This window comes from Pseudorasbora parva, chromosome 25, assembly GCF_024679245.1.
Source record: "Pseudorasbora parva isolate DD20220531a chromosome 25, ASM2467924v1, whole genome shotgun sequence".
NCBI lineage: Eukaryota > Metazoa > Chordata > Actinopteri > Cypriniformes > Gobionidae > Pseudorasbora > Pseudorasbora parva.
Window position 1 is genome coordinate 35,664,179 of NC_090196.1, and position 23,750 is coordinate 35,687,928.

At 44.8% G+C, this 23,750-nt stretch overlaps 1 protein-coding gene across 3 annotated transcripts in view; it reads right to left on the bottom strand.

The window, feature by feature from the left end:
- LOC137064426 (stonustoxin subunit beta-like) overlaps positions 1-23,434 on the bottom strand; it is a 72,210-nt gene extending 48,776 nt beyond the window's left edge. The window contains exons 1-4 of one of the 3 annotated variants that reach the window (XM_067435756.1): positions 23,221-23,434; positions 23,068-23,129; positions 22,809-22,876; positions 22,127-22,227 (exon numbers count right to left, since the gene is read on the bottom strand). In XM_067435756.1, coding sequence (XP_067291857.1) covers positions 22,127-22,226 — 100 coding nt within the window. In that variant the 5' untranslated portion in view covers position 22,227; positions 22,809-22,876; positions 23,068-23,129; positions 23,221-23,434. The other 2 variants (XM_067435755.1, XM_067435757.1) reach the window with 2 other exon arrangements.
- Between the last annotated feature and the right edge of the window lie 316 nt (positions 23,435-23,750).

Consider the following 23,750-nt stretch of genomic DNA (forward strand, 5'->3'; position numbering starts at 1 on the left):
CCGGTGGTGTTGGGTCACCCCTGGTTGGTGAAGCACTGCCCGCAGGTGGATTGGGGTAGGAGTGCGATCCTGGCATGGAGTAAGGAGTGTTATGCCTCTTGTCTTGTCTCTGCCTGTTCGTCTGTTTCTAGTGTTGTTTTACAGGAGGAGCCGGTGAATTTGTCTAACGTGCCCGCTGAGTACCTCGATCTGAAGGAAGTGTTCAGTAAGTCCCGAGCTGCCTCTCTACCTCCGCACCGTCCCTACGACTGTGCTATAGATTTACTGCCAGGTACGTCTCCGCCTAAGGGCAAGTTATACTCTCTCTCGATTCCTGAGAGGGAGGCCATGGAGAAATACATTTCTGATTCACTAGCAGCTGGGTTCATTCGTCAATCTTCTTCTCCAGCGGGGGCGGGGTTCTTTTTCGTTGGTAAGAAGGATGGTTCTCTGCGACCTTGCATTGATTACCGAGGGCTGAACAACATTACGGTAAAGAATACCTACCCTTTGCCGTTAATGTCTTCAGCCTTCGAGAGGTTGCAGGGAGCATCGTTTTTCACGAAATTGGATTTACGTAATGCTTATCATTTGGTTCGCATAAGAGAGGGGGATGAATGGAAGACTGCGTTTAACACCCCTAGGGGCCATTTTGAATACTTGGTCATGCCCTTCGGGCTGTCCAACTCCCCTGCCGTTTTCCAAGCACTCGTCAATGACGTGCTGAGAGACGTGGTAGATCAGTTCATTTATGTCTACCTGGACGACATACTGATATTTTCGTCGTCTCTCCAGGAACACGTTCAGCACGTCAGACGAGTGCTCCAGAGGTTGCTAGTGAATGGGCTTTTTGTCAAGGCGGAGAAATGCGATTTTCATGCACAGTCTGTTCCTTTCCTAGGTTACATCATCTCGTCCGAGGGAATACGCATGGATCCCGATAAGGTTAAGGCTGTGGTAGAGTGGCCAAGTCCAGATTCCCGTAAGGCCCTACAGCGGTTTCTGGGGTTCGCCAACTTCTACCGGCGTTTCATTCGCAATTTCAGCCAACTAGCCGCACCTCTGACTGCCTTGACCTCTCCCAAGACTAAGTTCAGGTGGTCTAATGCCGCCGAGGCGGCATTTTCCAACCTGAAGAGCCGCTTCGTTTCGGCTCCCATCCTGATTACCCCTGATCCATCACGTCAGTTCGTGGTAGAGGTCGACGCGTCAGAGGTGGGGATAGGAGCGGTTCTTTCCCAGCGTTCTTCCTCGGATGACAAGATGCACCCATGCGCGTTTCTTTCTCATCGTCTATCGCCGGCCGAACGCAATTATGACATTGGTAATAGAGAGTTGTTGGCAGTAAAGTTCGCGTTGGAAGAATGGCGTCACTGGTTAGAAGGGTCAGGGGTGCCTTTTATAGTCTGGACCGATCACAAGAATTTGGAATATATCAGAACTGCTAAAAGGCTTAACTCTAGGCAGGCTCGGTGGGCCCTATTTTTCGGTCGCTTCGATTTTTCGCTTTCATACCGGCCGGGTTCGAAAAACATCAAGCCCGACGCGTTGTCTCGTGTTTTTGACCGTTCCGAACGCCCGTCTACTCCCGAGTGTATTTTACCGGAGAACATCATTGTTTCCACACTCACATGGGAGATCGAGTCGAAGGTCCAAGCGGCCTTAGAAGGGGTAACGCCTCCGCCCGGTGGGCCACCGAGTCGTTTATTTGTGCCAGAGGGGCTACGTTCAGACGTCATCCGTTGGGGTCATTGTTCTAACGTAGCATGCCATCCAGGAGCTAATCGCACCAGTTTTTTGGTCAAGCAACGGTTCTGGTGGCCAACTATGGCTCGTGACATCCGAGATTTTGTTTTGGCTTGTTCGGTCTGTGCCACAGGTAAGACTTCCAATCGCCCTCCAGATGGGTTACTCCAACCGCTGTCTGTTCCTTCGAGACCCTGGTCCCACATAGCGCTAGATTTTGTAACCGCCCTCCCACCCTCCCAAGGCAAGACGGTGGTTTTAACCGTCGTGGACCGGTTCTCGAAGGCAACTCATTTTATCCCCTTGGCCAAATTACCTTCTGCCAAGGAGACAGCGGTGGCTGTCATAGACCAGGTCTTTCGCTTACATGGCCTCCCGATAGATGTGGTCTCTGACAGGGGGCCCCAATTTGTGTCCAAATTCTGGCGTGAGTTTTGTAGATTGCTGGGGGCGACGGTTAGTCTGTCTTCGGGTTTCCATCCCCAGAGCAATGGGCAGACGGAGCGAGCCAATCAGGATCTTGAGAGAGTGTTACGATGTATGGTTGCCAAGAATCCTTCCTCCTGGAGCCAACAACTCTCTATGGTGGAGTACGCACACAATTCGTTACCAGTGTCATCCACGGGCCTCACTCCGTTTGAAGCTAGTATAGGGTACCAGCCACCTATTTTTCCCAGTCTGGAATCCGAAGTCGCGGTCCCCTCCGCTCACGCCTTCGTCCAGAGGTGCCGTCGCACATGGACCAGAGCCCGCGAGACTCTGCTCCAAGTGGGAGCACGCACCAAGGCTAAGGCCGATCGCCACCGGTCGAAGCCACCCGTTTACGTCGTAGGCCAAAAAGTGTGGCTTTCTACCAAGAATATTCCGATCCGCGCCGTTAGCAATAAGTTAGCTCCCAAATTTATTGGCCCGTTCACTGTCACCAAGATCATTAATCCGGTGGCAGTCCGCCTCAAACTCCCTCCAGTGTACAGGAGGATCCATTCCGTATTCCATGTTTCCAAATTAAAACCTGTGTTTCATTCACCTATTAATCCGCCGGTCCCGGTTCCTCCACCGCCGCGTCTCGTAGATGGGGAACCAACATATTCGGTTAATCGTATCCTGGACTCGAGACGGAGGGGACGCGGATTTCAGTATTTGGTGGACTGGGAAGGTTACGGTCCGGAGGAGAGAAGTTGGGTTCCTGCTAGGGACATTCTGGATCACTCTCTTATCGATGATTTCAATCGACAGGTAGGTCCTCCTGGGAGCGCCAAGAGGCGCTCTTAGGGGGAGGGGTACTGTCACGGTTCATGAATTCACCTGTTCGCCCTGCACTGTGTTATGTGGTACGTGAGTGTTGGTGCATGTGTGTGGTGGTGGGCGTGGCAGCTGATTATTTCCCCGCTGATTACAGCACCAGCTGCCACTTGTTTCCTGGGTCTACTTATACCCATTGTCTAGCGTCTTGTGTTTGTCAGATCGTTGTTTTCGTTCCCTGTGTTGGTGTGTGTGGTTGTGTTTGGCATTCTCTCTCTCTCTCCAGCAGGATTGTTGACATTGCCTGAGTTTGGACTTTGCTTGTTTGTCTCGGAGGATCGCTCTGCTTGCTTTCCAGAGGATCGCTCTTCTCTGCCCTCGAGGATTTTCCTGGCAGATCTCTGACCCGCTCTGCCTTCTGTGGATCTTGCCTTCCCCTCTGCTGAGGGTTCGCCACACACACTCAGGACATCGACACACACACACAGGACATCGTCACACACGGGATTCGTCACTCTGCAGCGTCCTTCACTCACCATTGCACGGACCCGGGATCGGGTCTGCCCATTGGGATCCTGCGCTACCAGTGCTGACGTCACCATCACCCCATCGAACTCTGACTCTCTTTCTTCTTGCATTGTTATAATAAACGAGTTTGCACTTGCTTTTGAATCCTCTGCCTTTATTCCCGTGACAGTCGTGTGTCTCGTGACCGATTGCGTCATTACGTCAGCAGTGATTGTGAAATGTCATTGGCTGTCGTGTGTCTCGTGACCGATTGCGTCATTACGTCAGCAGTGATTGTGAAATGTCATTGGCTGTCGTGTGTCTCGTGACCGATCGCGTCATTACGTCAGCAGTGATTGTGAAATGTCATTGGCTGTTGTGTGTCTCGTGACCGATCGCGTCATTACGCCAGCTTTGATTGTGAAATGTCATTGGCTGTCGTGTGTCTCGTGACCGATTGCGTCATTACGTCAGCTTTGATTGTGAAATGTCATTGGCTGTCGTGTGTCTCGTGACCGATCGCGTCATTACGTCAGCAGTGATTGTGAAATGTCATTGGCTGTCGTGTGTCTCGTGACCGATCGCGTCATTACGTCAGCTTTGATTGTGAAATGTCATTGGCTGTCGTGTGTCTCGTGACCGATCGCGTCATTACGTCAGCAGTGATTGTGAAATGTCATTGGCTGTCGTGTGTCTCGTGACAGATCGCGTCATTACGTCAGCAGTGATTGTGAAATGTCATTGGCTCTCGAGCGTCTGGTGACCGATTGCGTCATTACGTCAGCTTTGATTGTGAAATGTCATTGGCTGTCGTGTGTCTCGTGACCGATCGCGTCATTATGTCAGCAGTGATTGTGAAATGTCATTGGCTCTCGTGTGTCTGGTGACCGATTGCGTCATTATGTCAGCAGTGATTGTGAAATGTCATTGGCTGTCGTGTGTCTCGTGACCGATCGCGTCATTATGTCAGCAGTGATTGTGAAATGTCATTGGCTGTCGTGTGTCTCGTGACCGATCGCGTCATTATGTCAGCAGTGATTGTGAAATGTCTTTGGCTCTCGTGTGTCTCGTGACCGATCGCGTCATTACGTCAGCTTTGATTGTGAAATGTCATTGGCTGTCGTGTGTCTCGTGACCGATTGCGTCATTACGTCAGCAGTGATTGTGAAATGTCATTGGCTGTCGTGTGTCTCGTGACCGATTTCGTCATTACGTCAGCAGTGATTGTGAAATGCCATTGGCTCTCGTGTGTCTGGTGACCGATTGCGTCATTACGTCAGCAGTGATTGTGAAATGTCATTGGCTCTCGTGTGTCTGGTGACCGATCGCGTCATTACGTCAGCAGTGATTGTGAAATGTCATTGGCTCTCGTGTGTCTCGTGACCGATCGTGTCATTACGTCAGCAGTGATTATGAAATGTCATTGGCTCTCGTGTGTCTCGTGACCGATTGCGTCATTACGTCAGCAGTGATTGTGAAATGTCATTGGCTGTCGTGTGTCTCGTGACCGATTGCGTCATTACGTCAGCAGTGATTGTGAAATGTCATTGGCTCTCGAGCGTCTCGTGACCGAGCGCATCATTACGTCAGCAGTGATTGTGAAATGTCATTGGCTCTCGAGCGTCTGGTGACCGATTGCGTCATTACGTCAGCTTTGATTGTGAAATGTCATTGGCTGTCGTGTGTCTCGTGACCGATCGCGTCATTATGTCAGCAGTGATTGTGAAATGTCATTGGCTGTCGTGTGTCTCGTGACCGATCGCGTCATTACGTCAGCAGTGATTGTGAAATGTCATTGGCTGTCGTGTGTCTCGTGACCGATCGCGTCATTATGTCAGCAGTGATTGTGAAATGTCATTGGCTCTCGTGTGTCTGGTGACCGATTGCGTCATTATGTCAGCAGTGATTGTGAAATGTCATTGGCTGTCGTGTGTCTCGTGACCGATCGCGTCATTATGTCAGCAGTGATTGTGAAATGTCATTGGCTGTCGTGTGTCTCGTGACCGATCGCGTCATTATGTCAGCAGTGATTGTGAAATGTCATTGGCTCTCGTGTGTCTCGTGACCGATCGCGTCATTACGTCAGCAGTGATTGTGAAATGTCATTGGCTGTCGTGTGTCTCGTGACCGATCGCGTCATTATGTCAGCAGTGATTGTGAAATGTCATTGGCTGTCGTGTGTCTCGTGACCGATTGCGTCATTACGTCAGCAGTGATTGTGAAATGTCATTGGCTGTCGTGTGTCTCGTGACCGATTTCGTCATTACGTCAGCAGTGATTGTGAAATGCCATTGGCTCTCGTGTGTCTGGTGACCGATTGCGTCATTACGTCAGCAGTGATTGTGAAATGTCATTGGCTCTCGTGTGTCTGGTGACCGATCGCGTCATTACGTCAGCAGTGATTGTGAAATGTCATTGGCTCTCGTGTGTCTCGTGACCGATCGTGTCATTACGTCAGCAGTGATTATGAAATGTCATTGGCTGTTGTGTGTCTCGTGACCGATCGTGTCATTACGTCAGCAGTGATTATGAAATGTCATTGGCTGTTGTGTGTCTCGTGACCGATCGCGTCATTACGTCAGCAGTGATTATGAAATGTCATTGGCTGTTGTGTGTCTGGTGACCGATCGCGTCATTACGTCAGCAGTGATTGTGAAATGTCTTTGGCTCTCATGTGTCTCGTGACCGATCACGTCATTACGTCAGCAGTGATTGTGAAATGTCATTGGCTGTCGTGTGTCTCGTGACCGATCACGTCATTACGTCAGCAGTGATTGTGAAATGTCATTGGCTCTCATGTGTCTCGTGACCGATCGCGTCATTACGTCAGCAGTGATTGTGAAATGTCATTGGCTGTCGTGTGTTATGTGACCAATCGCGTCATTACGTCAGCAGTGATTGTGAAATGTCATTGGCTGTCGTGTGTCTCGTGACCGATCGCGTCATTATGTCAGCAGTGATTGTGAAATGTCATTGGCTGTCGTGTGTCTCGTGACCGATTGCGTCATTACGTCAGCAGTGATTGTGAAATGTCATTGGCTCTCGTGTGTCTGGTGACCGATCGCGTCATTACGTCAGCAGTGATTGTGAAATGTCATTGGCTCTCGTGTGTCTCGTGACCGATCGTGTCATTACGTCAGCAGTGATTATGAAATGTCATTGGCTCTCGTGTGTCTCGTGACCGATTGCGTCATTACGTCAGCAGTGATTGTGAAATGTCATTGGCTCTCGTGTGTCTCGTGACCGATTGCGTCATTACGTCAGCAGTGATTGTGAAATGTCATTGGCTGTCGTGTGTCTCGTGACCGATTGCGTCATTACGTCAGCAGTGATTGTGAAATGTCATTGGCTCTCGAGCGTCTGGTGACCGATTGCGTCATTACGTCAGCTTTGATTGTGAAATGTCATTGGCTGTCGTGTGTCTCGTGACCGATCGCGTCATTATGTCAGCAGTGATTGTGAAATGTCATTGGCTGTCGTGTGTCTCGTGACCGATTGCGTCATTACGTCAGCTTTGATTGTGAAATGTCATTGGCTGTCGTGTGTCTCGTGACCGATCGCGTCATTACGTCAGCAGTGATTGTGAAATGTCATTGGCTCTCGTGTGTCTCGTGACCGATCGCATCATTACGTCAGCAGTGATTGTGAAATGTCATTGGCTCTCGTGTGTCTCGTGACCGATCGCGTCATTACGTCAGCTTTGATTGTGAAATGTCATTGGCTGTCGTGTGTCATGTGACCAATCGCGTCATTACGTCAGCTTTGATTGTATGCCATTGGCTGTCGTGTGTCTCGTGACCGATCGCGTCATTACGTCAGCAGTGATTGTATGTCATTGGCTGTCGTGTGTCATGTGACCAATCGCGTCATTACGTCAGCTTTGATTGTATGTCATTGGCTGTCGTGTGTCTCGTGACCGATCGCATCATTACGTCAGCAGTGATTGTGAAATGTCATTGGCTGTCGTGTGTCTCGTGACCGATCGCGTCATTACGTCAGCTTTGATTGTGAAATGTCATTGGCTGTCGTGTGTCTCGTGACCGATTGCGTCATTACGTCAGCAGTGATTGTGAAATGTCATTGGCTGTCGTGTGTCATGTGACCGATTGCGTCATTACGTCAGCTTTGATTGTGAAATGTCATTGGCTGTCGTGTGTCATGTGACCGATTGCGTTATTACGTCAGCTTTGATTGTGAAATGCCATTGGCTGTCGTGTGTCTCGTGACCGATCGCGTCATTACGTCAGCTTTGATTGTGAAATGTCATTGGCTGTCGTGTGTCTCGTGACCGATCGCGTCATTACGTCAGCTTTGATTGTGAAATGTCATTGGCTGTCGTGTGTCTCGTGACCGATTGCGTCATTACGTCAGCTTTGATTGTGAAATGTCATTGGCTGTCGTGTGTCTCGTGACCGATTGCGTCATTACGTCAGCTTTGATTGTGAAATGTCATTGGCTGTCGTGTGTCTCGTGACCGATTGCGTCATTACGTCAGCTTTGATTGTGAAATGTCATTGGCTGTCGTGTGTCTCGTGACCGAGCGCATCATTATGTCAGCAGTGATTGTGAAATGTCATTGGCTGTCGTGTGTCTCGTGACCGATCGCGTCATTACGTCAGCTTTGATTGTGAAATGTCATTGGCTCTCGTGTGTCTCGTGACCGATCGCGTCATTACGTCAGCAGTGATTGTGAAATGTCATTGGCTCTCGTGTGTCTCGTGACCGATCGCGTCATTACGTCAGCTTTGATTGTAAAATGTCATTGGCTCTCGTGTGTCTGGTGACCGATTGCGTCATTACGTCAGCAGTGATTGTGAAATGTCATTGGCTGTCGTGTGTCTCGTGACCGAGCGCATCATTATGTCAGCAGTGATTGTGAAATGTCATTGGCTGTCGTGTGTCTCGTGACCGATCGCGTCATTACGTCAGCAGTGATTGTGAAATGTCATTGGCTCTCGTGTGTCTCGTGACCGATTGCGTCATTACGTCAGCAGTGATTGTAAAATGTCATTGGCTCTCGTGTGTCTGGTGACCGATTGCGTCATTACGTCAGCAGTGATTGTGAAATGTCATTGGCTGTCGTGTGTCTGGTGACCGATTGCGTCATTACGTCAGCAGTGATTGTGAAATGTCATTGGCTGTTGTGTGTCTCGTGACCGATCGCGTCATTACGTCAGCAGTGATTGTGAAATGTCATTGGCTCTCGTGTGTCTCGTGACCGATCGCGTCATTACGTCAGCAGTGATTGTGAAATGTCATTGGCTCTCGTGTGTCTCGTGACCGATCGCGTCATTACGTCAGCTTTGATTGTGAAATGTCATTGGCTGTCGTGTGTCTCGTGACCGATCGCGTCATTACGTCAGCAGTGATTGTGAAATGTCATTGGCTCTCGTGTGTCTCGTGACCGATCGCGTCATTACGTCAGCTTTGATTGTGAAATGTCATTGGCTCTCGTGTGTCTGGTGACCGATTGCGTCATTACGTCAGCAGTGATTGTGAAATGTCATTGGCTGTCGTGTGTCTCGTGACCGAGCGCATCATTATGTCAGCAGTGATTGTGAAATGTCATTGGCTGTCGTGTGTCTCGTGACCGATCGCGTCATTATGTCAGCAGTGATTGTGAAATGTCATTGGCTGTCGTGTGTCTCGTGACCAATCGCGTCATTACGTCAGCTTTGATTGTGAAATGTCATTGGCTGTCGTGTGTCTCGTGACCGATCGCGTCATTACGTCAGCAGTGATTGTGAAATGTCATTGGCTCTCGTGTGTCTCGTGACCGATCGCGTCATTACGTCAGCTTTGATTGTAAAATGTCATTGGCTCTCGTGTGTCTGGTGACCGATTGCGTCATTACGTCAGCAGTGATTGTGAAATGTCATTGGCTGTCGTGTGTCTCGTGACCGAGCGCATCATTATGTCAGCAGTGATTGTGAAATGTCATTGGCTGTCGTGTGTCTCGTGACCGATCGCGTCATTACGTCAGCAGTGATTGTGAAATGTCATTGGCTCTCGTGTGTCTCGTGACCGATTGCGTCATTACGTCAGCAGTGATTGTAAAATGTCATTGGCTCTCGTGTGTCTGGTGACCGATTGCGTCATTACGTCAGCAGTGATTGTGAAATGTCATTGGCTGTCGTGTGTCTGGTGACCGATTGCGTCATTACGTCAGCAGTGATTGTGAAATGTCATTGGCTGTCGTGTGTCTCGTGACCGAGCGCATCATTACGTCAGCAGTGATTGTGAAATGTCATTGGCTCTCGTGTGTCTGGTGACCGATTGCGTCATTACGTCAGCAGTGATTGTGAAATGTCATTGGCTGTCGTGTGTCTCGTGACCGATTGCGTCATTACGTCAGCAGTGATTGTGAAATGTCATTGGCTGTCGTGTGTCTGGTGACCGATTGCGTCATTACGTCAGCAGTGATTGTGAAATGTCATTGGCTGTCGTGTGTCTCGTGACCGATCGCGTCATTACGTCAGCTTTGATTGTGAAATGTCATTGGCTGTCGTGTGTCTCGTGACCGATTGCGTCATTAGGTCAGCAGTGATTGTGAAATGTCATTGGCTGTCGTGTGTCTCGTGACCGATCACGTCATTACGTCAGCAGTGATTGTGAAATGTCATTGGCTGTCGTGTGTCTCGTGACCGATCGCGTCATTACGTCAGCTTTGATTGTGAAATGTCATTGGCTCTCGTGTGTCTCGTGACCGATCGCGTCATTACGTCAGCTTTGATTGTGAAATGTCATTGGCTCTCGTGTGTCTCGTGACCGATTGCGTCATTACGTCAGCAGTGATTGTGAAATGTCATTGGCTGTCGTGTGTCTGGTGACCGATTGCGTCATTACGTCAGCAGTGATTGTGAAATGTCATTGGCTGTCGTGTGTCTCGTGACCGATCGCGTCATTACGTCAGCTTTGATTGTGAAATGTCATTGGCTCTCGTGTGTCTCGTGACCGATTGCGTCATTAGGTCAGCAGTGATTGTGAAATGTCATTGGCTGTCGTGTGTCTCGTGACCGATCACGTCATTACGTCAGCAGTGATTGTGAAATGTCATTGGCTGTCGTGTGTCTCGTGACCGATTGCGTCATTACGTCAGCAGTGATTGTAAAATGTCATTGGCTCTCGTGTGTCTGGTGACCGATTGCGTCATTACGTCAGCAGTGATTGTGAAATGTCATTGGCTGTCGTGTGTCTGGTGACCGATTGCGTCATTACGTCAGCAGTGATTGTGAAATGTCATTGGCTGTCGTGTGTCTCGTGACCGATCGCGTCATTACGTCAGCTTTGATTGTGAAATGTCATTGGCTGTCGTGTGTCATGTGACCAATCGCGTCATTACGTCAGCAGTGATTGTGAAATGTCATTGGCTCTCGTGTGTCTCGTGACCGATCGCGTCATTACGTCAGCAGTGATTGTGAAATGTCATTGGCTCTCGAGTTTCTCGTGACCGATTGCGTCATTACGTCAGCAGTGATTGTGAAATGTCATTGGCTGTCGTGTGTCTCGTGACCGATTGCGTCATTACGTCAGCAGTGATTGTGAAATGTCATTGGCTCTCGAGTGTCTCGTGACCGATTGTGTCGTTACGTCAGCAGTGATTGTGAAATGTCATTGGCTCTCATGTGTCTCGTGACCGATCACGTCATTACGTCAGCAGTGATTGTGAAATGTCATTGGCTCTCGTGTGTCTCGTGACCGATTGTGTCGTTACGTCAGCAGTGATTGTGAAATGTCATTGGCTCTCGTGTGTCTCGTGACCGATCGCGTCATTACGTCAGCAGTGATTGTGAAATGTCATTGGCTGTCGTGTGTCTCGTGACCGATCGCGTCATTACGTCAGCTTTGATTGTGAAATGTCATTGGCTGTCGTGTGTCTCGTGACCGATCGCGTCATTACGTCAGCAGTGATTGTGAAATGTCTTTGGCTGTCGTGTGTCTCGTGACCGAGCGCTTCATTACGTCAGCAGTGATTGTGAAATGTCATTGGCTCTCGTGTGTCTCGTGACCGAGCGCATCATTATGTCAGCAGTGATTGTGAAATGTCATTGGCTGTCGTGTGTCTCGTGACCGATCGCGTCATTACGTCAGCAGTGATTGTGAAATGTCATTGGCTGTCGTGTGTCTCGTGACCGATCGCGTCATTACGTCAGCAGTGATTGTGAAATGTCATTGGCTCTCGTGTGTCTCGTGACCGATCGCGTCATTACGTCAGCAGTGATTGTGAAATGTCATTGGCTCTCGAGTTTCTCGTGACCGATTGCGTCATTACGTCAGCAGTGATTGTGAAATGTCATTGGCTGTCGTGTGTCTCGTGACCGATTGCGTCATTACGTCAGCAGTGATTGTGAAATGTCATTGGCTCTCATGTGTCTCGTGACCGATTGTGTCGTTACGTCAGCAGTGATTGTGAAATGTCATTGGCTCTCATGTGTCTCGTGACCGATCGCGTCATTACGTCAGCAGTGATTGTGAAATGTCATTGGCTCTCATGTGTCTCGTGACCGATCGCGTCATTACGTCAGCAGTGATTGTGAAATGTCATTGGCTGTCGTGTGTCTCGTGACCGATCGCGTCATTACGTCAGCAGTGATTGTGAAATGTCATTGGCTCTCGAGTGTCTCGTGACCGATTGTGTCGTTACGTCAGCAGTGATTGTGAAATGTCATTGGCTCTCATGTGTCTCGTGACCGATCGCGTCATTACGTCAGCAGTGATTGTGAAATGTCATTGGCTCTCGTGTGTCTCGTGACCGATTGTGTCGTTACGTCAGCAGTGATTGTGAAATGTCATTGGCTCTCGTGTGTCTCGTGACCGATCGCGTCATTACGTCAGCAGTGATTGTGAAATGTCATTGGCTCTCGTGTGTCTCGTGACCGATCGCGTCATTACGTCAGCAGTGATTGTGAAATGTCATTGGCTGTCGTGTGTCTCGTGACCGATCGCGTCATTACGTCAGCTTTGATTGTGAAATGTCATTGGCTGTCGTGTGTCTCGTGACCGATCGCGTCATTACGTCAGCAGTGATTGTGAAATGTCATTGGCTGTCGTGTGTCTCGTGACCGAGCGCATCATTACGTCAGCAGTGATTGTGAAATGTCATTGGCTCTCGTGTGTCTCGTGACCGATCGCGTCATTACGTCAGCTTTGATTGTGAAATGTCATTGGCTCTCGTGTGTCTCGTGACCGATCGCGTCATTATGTCAGCAGTGATTGTGAAATGTCATTGGCTGTCGTGTGTCTCGTGACCGATCGCGTCATTACGTCAGCAGTGATTGTGAAATGTCATTGGCTGTCGTGTGTCTCGTGACCGATCGCGTCATTACGTCAGCAGTGATTGTGAAATGTCATTGGCTGTCGTGTGTCTCGTGACCGATCGCGTCATTACGTCAGCAGTGATTGTGAAATGTCATTGGCTGTCGTGTGTCTCGTGACCGATCGCGTCATTATGTCAGCAGTGATTGTGAAATGTCATTGGCTCTCGTGTGTCTCGTGACCGATCGCGTCATTACGTCAGCAGTGATTGTGAAATGTCATTGGCTCTCGTGTGTCTCGTGACCGATCGCGTCATTACGTCAGCAGTGATTGTGAAATGTCATTGGCTCTCATGTGTCTCGTGACCGATCACGTCATTACGTCAGCAGTGATTGTGAAATGTCATTGGCTCTCATGTGTCTCGTGACCGATCACGTCATTACGTCAGCAGTGATTGTGAAATGTCATTGGCTGTCGTGTGTCTCGTGACCGATCGCGTCATTACGTCAGCTTTGATTGTGAAATGTCATTGGCTGTCGTGTGTCTCGTGACCGTTCGTGTCATTACGTCAGCAGTGATTGTGAAATGTCTTTGGCTGTCGTGTGTCTCGTGACCGATTGCGTCATTACGTCAGCAGTGATTGTGAAATGTCATTGGCTGTCGTGTGTCTCGTGACCGATTGCGTCATTACGTCAGCAGTGATTGTGAAATGTCATTGGCTGTCGTGTGTCTCGTGACCGATTGCGTCATTACGTCAGCAGTGATTGTGAAATGTCATTGGCTGTCGTGTGTCTCGTGACCGAGCGCATCATTACGTCAGCAGTGATTGTGAAATGTCATTGGCTCTCGTGTGTCTCGTGACCGATTGCGTCATTAGGTCAGCAGTGATTGTGAAATGTCATTGGCTGTCGTGTGTCTCGTGACCGATCACGTCATTACGTCAGCAGTGATTGTGAAATGTCTTTGGCTCTCATGTGTCTCGTGACCGATCACGTCATTACGTCAGCAGTGATTGTGAAATGTCATTGGCTGTCGTGTGTCTCGTGACCGATCACGTCATTACGTCAGCAGTGATTGTGAAATGTCATTGGCTGTCGTGTGTCTCGTGACCGATCACGTCATTACGTCAGCAGTGATTGTGAAATGTCATTGGCTGTCGTGTGTCTCGTGACCGATCACGTCATTACGTCAGCAGTGATTGTGAAATGTCTTTGGCTCTCGTGTGTCTCGTGACCGATTGCGTCATTACGTCAGCAGTGATTGTGAAATGTCATTGGCTGTCGTGTGTCTCGTGACCGATTGCGTCATTACGTCAGCAGTGATTGTGAAATGTCATTGGCTCTCGTGTGTCTCGTGACCGATCGCGTCATTACGTCAGCAGTGATTGTGAAATGTCATTGGCTGTCGTGTGTCTCGTGACCGATTGCGTCATTAGGTCAGCAGTGATTGTGAAATGTCATTGGCTGTCGTGTGTCTCGTGACCGATCGCGTCATTACGTCAGCAGTGATTGTGAAATGTCATTGGCTGTTGTGTGTCTCGTGACCGATCGCGTCATTACGCCAGCTTTGATTGTAAAATGTCATTGGCTGTCGTGTGTCTCGTGACCGATCGCGTCATTACGTCAGCAGTGATTGTGAAATGTCATTGGCTGTTGTGTGTCTCGTGACCGATCGCGTCATTACGCCAGCTTTGATTGTAAAATGTCATTGGCTGTCGTGTGTCTCGTGACCGATCGCGTCATTACGTCAGCAGTGATTGTGAAATGTCATTGGCTGTCGTGTGTCTCGTGACCGATTGCGTCATTACGTCAGCAGTGATTGTGAAATGTCATTGGCTCTCGTGTGTCTCGTGACCGATCGCGTCATTACGTCAGCAGTGATTGTGAAATGTCATTGGCTCTCATGTGTCTCGTGACCGATTGCGTCATTACGTCAGCTTTGATTGTGAAATGTCATTGGCTGTCGTGTGTCATGTGACCGATCGCGTCATTACGTCAGCTTTGATTGTGAAATGTCATTGGCTGTCGTGTGTCATGTGACCAATCGCGTCATTACGTCAGCTTTGATTGTTTGCCATTGGCTCTCGTGTGTCTCGTGACCGATCGCGTCATTACGTCAGCTTTGATTGTATGCCATTGGCTCTCGTGTGTCATGTGACTGATTGTGTCATGCTAGAGTCAGATATATTATTTGAATGAGAAATATGAGAAATATGCGTTCACTCAATGGCTGGTTGTCTAAGTGGTGTCTGCAAAATAACATAGGGTTCATAGACAATTGGAAAAGTTTTTGGGGCAGACCTGACCTGTTGAAGATGGACGGCATTCATCCCTCCTGGGCTGGTGCTGCTCTTCTCTCTAGTAATTTGGCACATAGTCTTAGAGCTAAACCTTGACTCACTGGGGCCCAGGTCACAAAGCAGACAAACTGGCTAAACCAACCGTCTGCTAGCTGTCTCACGTCACCAAAGTCAGCTAAATCCCAGCACATAGAGACTCTTTCACCTAGATATTATCATATAGAGACTGTGTCTGTTCCCCGACTTAGTAAATACAAAAAACCATCAAAACCATTCAAGAGTAAAAATTTAATTGATGTCCAACAAATAAACAACAGATATAATACGGATGAACAATTGATAAAGCTTGGGTTGCTGAATATTCGATCCCTTTCGCCAAAAACGCTTGTTGTCAATGATATGATTATAGATCATAACTTAGATGTGCTGTGTTTGACAGAAACCTGGCTAAAACCTGACGATTACATTACTTTAAATGAGTGCACCCCCCGAGATTATTGTTATAAACATGAGCCACGTCTGAAAGGTTAAGGGGGAGGTGTTGCTATAATTTATAATAATATTTTCAGTATTACTCAGAAGTCTAGTTTCAAATATAATTCCTTTGAAGTTTTGGTGCTTTATGTAACGCTGTGTAGTGTACATGATAAATCATGTAAGCTCTGTATAAAGCTCTTAACGCATTATACTCCATCACGTCTATTGCGGTCTCAAAACTCTGGCCAGTTGATAATACCTAGAATATCTAAATCAACTGCAGGCGGTCGATCATTTTCCTATTTAGCTCCTAAATTGTGGAATAGTCTTCCTAGCATTGTTCGGGAAGCAGACACACTCTGTCAGTTTAAATCTAGACTAAAAACACATCTCTTTAATATATTAACAAGTCTAGTTTCAAATATAATTCCTTTGAAGTTTTGGTGCTTTATGTAACACTGTGTAGTGTACATGATAAATCCCTTCTGACATTTGTGTTGGCTACTGTCTACAGGCCACCAGGGCACAATACAGACTTTATCAAAGAATTTGCTGGTTTTGTATCAGAGTTAGTATTAGCTGTAGATAAAGTACTAATTGTTGGGGATTTTAATATCCACGTAGACGATGAAAAAGACGCATTGGGATTGGCATTTAGAGACATTCTAAACTCTATTGGAGTTAGACAACACGTATCGGGACCCACTCATCGCCTTAATCATACTTTAGATCTAATAATGTCACATGGAATAAATGTTGATACCGTTGAAATTCTGCAGCAGAGCGATGACATCTCAGATCATTACCTAATATCATGTATACTTAATTTACCTAAAGCTGCAAAGCCATCCCCTCGCTTCAAATATGGCAGGACGATAACCGCTGAGGCTAAAGATTGCTTTGTCCATAATCTTCCTCATCAGTTCCATCTCCTCAGCATTACAGATAGCCAAGAGGAACTTGATGCTGCAACAGAAACTATTGACTCTCTCTTTACTAGCACTTTAGACATAGTTGCTCCCCGGCGCTTAAAGAAGATTAAAGCAAATAATCCAACGCCGTGGTACAACGAGCACACTCGGGCCCTTAAAACAGCAGCCAGAAAAATGGAGCGCAGCTGGAAGAAAACAAAACTGGAGGTTTTTCGCAATTTGTGGAAAGAGAGCATGATTGCATACAGAAAGGCCATAAAAACTGCTAGATCTGCTTATTTCTCAACTCTTTTAGAAGAAAACAAACACAACCCTAAGTTTTTATTCGATACAGTGGCTAAATTATCAAAAAATAAAGCTTCAGCTTCTGATGTTTGTAAACATGTAAACAGTAATGACTTTATGAACTTCTTTACTAGTAAGATTGATAATATTAGGAATAAAATTATAAGCATGCAGCCGTCTATTACAGTATCGCTTCAGACAGAGCGCTGTAGTGTCACTGAGGAAAAATTATACTCATTCACTACTATAGGAGGAGAAGAATTGGCTAAACTTGTAAAATCATCAAAATCAACAACATGTATGCTTGACCCTATACCGACTAGGCTATTAAAAGAGATACTTCCAGAGGTCATACAGTCTTGTTCAAAATAATAGCAGTACAATGTGACTAACCAGAATAATCAAGGTTTTTCGTATATTTTTTTATTGCTACGTGGCAAACAAGTTACCAGTAGGTTCAGTAGATTCTCAGAAAACAAACGAGACCCAGCATTCATGATATGATATTTGATTAAAAAGTTGATTAGAGAGGGGAAAACCTATAAAGAGGTGCAAAAAATGATAGGCTGTTCAGCTAAAATGATCTCCAATGCCTTAAAATGGAGAGCAAAACCAGAGAGACGTGGAAGAAAACGGAAGACAACCATCAAAATGGATAGAAGAATAACCAGAATGGCAAAGGCTCAGCCAATGATCACCTCCAGGATGATCAAAGACAGTCTGGAGTTACCTGTAAGTACTGTGACAGTTAGAAGACGTCTGTGTGAAGCTAATCTATTTTCAAGAATCCCCCGCAAAGTCCCTCTGTTAAAAAAAAGGCATGTGCAGAAGAGGTTACAATTTGCCAAAGAACGCATCAACTGGCCTAAAGAGAAATGGAGGAACATTTTGTGGACTGATGAGAGTAAAATTGTTCTTTTTGGGTCCAAGGGCCACAGGCAGTTTGTGAGACGACCCCCAAACTCTGAATTCAAGCCACAGTACACAGTGAAGACAGTGAAGCATGGAGGTGCAAGCATCATGATATGGGCATGTTTCTCCTACTATGGTGTTGGGCCTATTTATCGCACACCAGGGATCATGGATCAGTTTGCATATGTTAAAATACTTGAAGAGGTCATGTTGCCCTATGCTGAAGAGGACATGCCCTTGAAACGGTTGTTTCAACAAGACAATGACCCAAAACACACTAGTAAACGGGCAAAGTCCTGGTTCCAAACCAACAAAATTAATGTTATGGAGTGGCCAGCCCAATCTCCAGACCTTAATCCAATTGAGAACTTGTGGGGTGATATCAAAAATGCTGTTTCTGAAGCAAAACCAAGAAATGTGAATGAATTGTGGAATGTTGTTAAAGAATCATGGAGTGGAATAACAGCTGAGAGGTGCCACAAGTTGGTTGACTCCATGCCACACAGATGTCAAGCAGTTTTAAAAAACTGTGGTCATACAACTAAATATTAGTTTAGTGATTCACAGGATTGCTAAATCCCAGAAGAAAAAAAGTTTGTACAAAATAGTTTTGAGTTTGTACAGTCAAAGGTAGACACTGCTATTTTTTTGAACACACCCCTTTCAACTAATTCAACTAATTGCCCAATTGCACAGCCTTAAGAGCGTGCATATCATGAATGCTGGGTCTCATTTGTTTTCTGACAATCTACTGAACCTACTGGTAACTTGTTTGCCACGTAGCAATAAAAAATATACTAAAAACCTTGATTATTCTGGTTAGTCACATTGTACTGCTATTATTTTGAACAAGACTGTATGACCTCTGCTTAATATCATTAATTCATCTTTGACATTAGGATATGTACCGAAAACTTTTAAGTTGGCTATAATTAAACCACTTATTAAAAAAATGCAACTTGATCCTAAAGAATTAGTCAATTACAGGCCAATCTCGAATCTACCGTTTCTATCAAAAATACTAGAAAAGGCCGTGTCTTCACAATTATGTTCTTTTTTAGAAAGAAATGGTATATTTGAGGATTTCCAGTCAGGATTTAGACCGTATCATAGCACTGAGACTGCTCTAATTAGAGTTACAAATGATTTACTCTTATCATCTGATCGTGGTTGTATCTCTCTATTAGTGTTACTCGATCTTAGCGCTGCATTCGATACTATCGACCACAATATTCTTCTGAATAGAATCGAGTTATGTTGGCGTTAGTGGAACTGCATTGGCATGGTTTAAATCATACTTATCTGACCGTTATCAGTTTGTAGCAGTAAATGAAGAGATGTCACACCGATCACAAGTTCAGTATGGGGTACCGCAAGGCTCAGTGTTAGGACCGTTGCTCTTCACCCTGTATCTGCTCCACTGGGAGATATCATTAGGAAGCATGGCGTTAGTTTTCATTGTTATGCTGACGATACTCAGCTCTATATTTCCTCACGCCCTGACGAAACCTACCAGTTCACAAGATTAACAGAATGCAGAGCTGATATAAAAAATTGGATGAATAGTAATTTTCTGCAACTTAATTCAGATAAAACTGAATTTTTAATTATTGGACAGAAAAGCTCCACAAGTAGTAACCGAGAATACTGTCTAACACTTGATGACTGCTCTGTCAAGCCCTCGTCGTCAGTGAGGAACCTGGGTGTGCTCTTTGATACCAATCTTTCATTTGAAAGCCACGTTTCTAGCATCTGTAAAACCGCATTCTATCATCTTAAAAATATATCTAAATTACGGCACATGCTTTCAATGCCAAATGCTGAACAGTTAGTACATGCGTTCATGAGCTCAAGGCTAGATTATTGTAATGCTCTACTGGGTGGTTGCCCTGCTCGCTTAATAAACAAACTCCAGCTAGTCCAAAATGCAGCAGCTCGAGTTCTTACTAGAACCAGGAAGTATGATCATATTAGTCCAGTTCTGTCAACACTGCACTGGCTCCCTATTAAACATCGCATACATTTTAAAATCTTGCTTATTACTTACAAAGCACTAAATAGTTTAGCTCCCCGGTACTTAAGCGAGCTCTTAACGCATTATACTCCATCACGTCTATTGCGGTCTCAAAACTCTGGCCAGTTGATAATACCTAGAATATCTAAATCAACTGCAGGCGGTCGATCATTTTCCTATTTAGCTCCTAAATTGTGGAATAGTCTTCCTAGCATTGTTCGGGAAGCAGACACACTCTGTCAGTTTAAATCTAGACTAAAAACACATCTCTTTACTATGGCATACACATAGAACATTATTAACTCTCATTATTCAGATCAATTGACTGATTGTTAGGCTGCATTAACTAGGTCAGCCGGAACCGGGAACACTTCCCATAACACCTGATGTACTCGTTACATCATCAGAAGAGTGGCATCTACGCTAATGTTAGTCTCTCTGTTTATCCCGAGGTTTATCCCGGATCTGGGCCCTGTCCGGATCGGATGGTGGACCTGCCTGGACATGACCAGCTCATCCTGGAGTGTCTGCTGAGCCGTGTCAATCGGTGTCTCCTCCGAATTTGCCTCACCGGCACGTCATGCTCAAAACCCGTCTTCGGCGCAATAATTCCGATCTTTCATGTATTCATACTCTTGTGTAATCGACGCGCCATCCCATCATTTATTTCCAAATAAATCTGTCTCTTCCGTGATTCACTGAAATTTTGAATATTCCAATCTAATATGATTTCTGACCTGTAAGGTTGCCAGAATAATAATCTTACACGGTGTGTTAATAGGCCAGAGGAGAACTGGCACCCCGACTGAGTCTGGTTTCTCCCAAGGTTTATTTTTCTCCATCATGCCCCGATGGAGTTTTGGTTCCTTGCCACTGTCGCCTTGGGCTTGGCTTGCTCAGTTGGGGACACTAAAAATATGATTAAAGTTATTCAACTTATTATACAAATAAAATGTATGAATTAGGTCTTATTTAATTCTATAAACTATAATACTGATCTGCCAACATTGTCGCTATATGATAAATTAAAATAAGCTGATAACATCACTGTTTACTCCAGTACGACTGTACAGCCCAATCTAATTTTGTCGCAATATTATCCTGTTTGACACTGTGAAGCTGCTTTGACACAATCGTGATTGTAAAAGCGCTATATAAATAAAGTTGATTGATTGATTGATTGATAAAGGGATAAACATTTCAATGATTAAAACATTAAGATCAACTCTGTTCTTCACATAAAGATATCGTATGACTTCAGAAAACTTGGACTGCAACATGAGCTAATACTTTTATTCTGTTTTTGGTCAGTTTCTGCAATAAATACCTGTGACTGTACTTTTATTTGCCTGTTATGTGTTTTATATTGTTGAGAAGTGGGTCGCTTTAGGGTAGGAGTGGGGTAAGTTGCTCCAAAATATAAAAGTAGCCTATTTATATTTATTAAATCATGTCTACTTTTACAGATGCAAAGAATTAAATGCGTCTTGATCTGATGCATTGGGATATGCAACAAAACATTATAAAGGCTACTCAGCATTTACTAATGGTTTGATCATCATTTGTGCATGATTAACAATTTATTGAGATAATGGTACACTGACATTTCAGTGATTAATAATATATTAACTAGTAACTTAACCATTTACTAAGGATCTGTTTGATTATTTTATGAAATGTTTTTTTTTAAAGATAGGCCTAACTTTTTTTTACAAAATTTGTAAATCGTTACCATATTAATCATTTATGAATGTATAATTATGATTTGTAAATTATTAGTTTATCATTATCTAATAACTTGTAAATAATGTATAACTGAATCTACAAAACATACAAAAAAGTAACATTTATGAAATGCATTGTCATGTTTTGTAAATCATTAGTTCATTATTAACTATTAAACTGTAAATTACATATAACTGAATCTACTAAATAAGTAAAAAAAATGAACAAATCACTCATTAATCATTAATGAACACGTAGTCATGTTTCATAAATCATTAGTTAATTATTTACTAATCACTTGTAAATGACTTGTAACGAAATTTACAAAACATTTATAAAATGTTAGCATATCACTTGATAATCATTTATGAATGTTTTGTAAATGATTAGTTCATCATTAACTAACCACTTATAAATGACTTACAACTGAACATTATTATAAAGTGTTACCGTGCTTTTTTACATTTTCACAATCATTTGTTTATTTTGTATATTTTTATATGTATTAATAAACTGCACTTAGGTTCTTCAATGCTTGCCGTCAGTGGACTCCTATGTTACACATGTTCTGAGGTTTCAATATTCAGCCAAGGAGATTTTCAAAAATATTCAGAGTCAGAAAGAATTTCATGTTTTTTTTTTCATGTTTTGAGTCTAAAACTGTTCATAAGGTCTTGCTCATATATACGTTAGATGAAAGGCTGTGTGTGTGTGTGTGTGTGTGTGTGTGTGTGTGTGTGTGTGTGTGTGTACCTGGTATGAGAGCATCTTTCCTGCAGTCATACAGCATCCCCAGCTGGAAGGGTCTCCCTAGAGCCGCTGTTTCAATCACATTCACTCCCACTGTCTCCATACTACACACACACACACACACACACACACACACACAATGACTGGCGTGTCTGAAAGTCTACAGAAGTGTTTCACAGAAAGGCATGTTTTTATGTCATTTGTTTGTAAAGTTGTAGCCTACTTAGTTTATATTTATACTTCTTTATATTCAATAAAAGTATAGTCAAGGAAGGAAGAACATTGTACTTCCTTGAATGCTTCAGCTGATAAATCTCACTTCCTGTGTGTTGTGGCCAAATCCGACTCACGATTATAAAATGAAATGTTCGTCAGTTCTGAAGTTTGCTCAAACCCATAAACCAGTTTCCACTGGTCTGTTCAGAGTTTCTCTCATTATCAGACAGAACCTGTACACTCATGTTAGAGTAGACAGAGAGTGATGGGCAGTCGTGGCTAATGTTTAGAGAGCCGACTGCTAACTCAAGGGTTGTGGCTTTGATTCTCAACACCAGGAGGAACTGGGGAGCTCGAAATGAACGTTTTACTATATTTGGCCTTCACATATCACTTTCACTTTCACGTGTGACTTTACTGTTATCAACCATTATTATTATTATTTGTATTATTATTTATATTTACACACCTTTAAACGTGTCGGTGTGTTTCCTATGACAGCAATGTTCTCCTTTCACACACCAGGAACCTGGCAGACTGGAAACAAAGACACAGTGTTTGAACAGTAAATCAGATTTAACCAGTTACTTCTTTTGAAAGACATTATTTGACTCGGTTGTATTATATTATATGGTTCATAATAGAAAAATTTGGTTCAATATTTACATTTAAATGAAGGTTAAATTAAAAAAAATGTAAATGAAAGTTAAATGAACAAATCACATTACCGTCTGGAAAACCACCTCTAGATTGATTTCCGCCGCTGGAAACATTCGCACACACTTAACTCCTGCAGGATAAACACTCACTTGGGTTTATGGCTTTCAAAATATTCAAGAGTAATAATTGTAATGTCCTTGCGCTGCTTCTGTGTGTTTTACCTTCACTTTCACTTTCTCACTGGCTAAAGCGTGATCATCTGTGAGGTTTGTGCTTGTAGTTGGGAGGAGCAGAAAATGGAGACTTCCAGTAGGCCCTAATAATAGATACATGAAATGTAAAAATGAAATGTTATGTTTTACATGATTCCCAATAATTATTATTTCTGTAGTATTTGTTCAGACGAACGAAATTAGCAATTCGTTTAATTTGACCTTTGCATATTTTTTATGTGACAGCATTAATTTACTAAAAACATCCAATTAAGTTACTTAAGGGCCAAGATCAAGTTATCTGCATCTCCACTCCCGTAATATCTGTCAGCACAGCTTGATGGGCTCATCCACAACGCCAGCATCTCGAGTGATTGCAATCACTACACTTTCTGATCTCTATTCAGTCTCTGGAAACTTGTACACCCGTTAGGATAGTGGTCTGGGGCATCGCAGTATGGGCAGAACACCTTCCTGTCTCTGGGCATGGGTCAGGAACTTTAACTGGTGGATCACTACTTCCTCTGTACAAAGGAAGA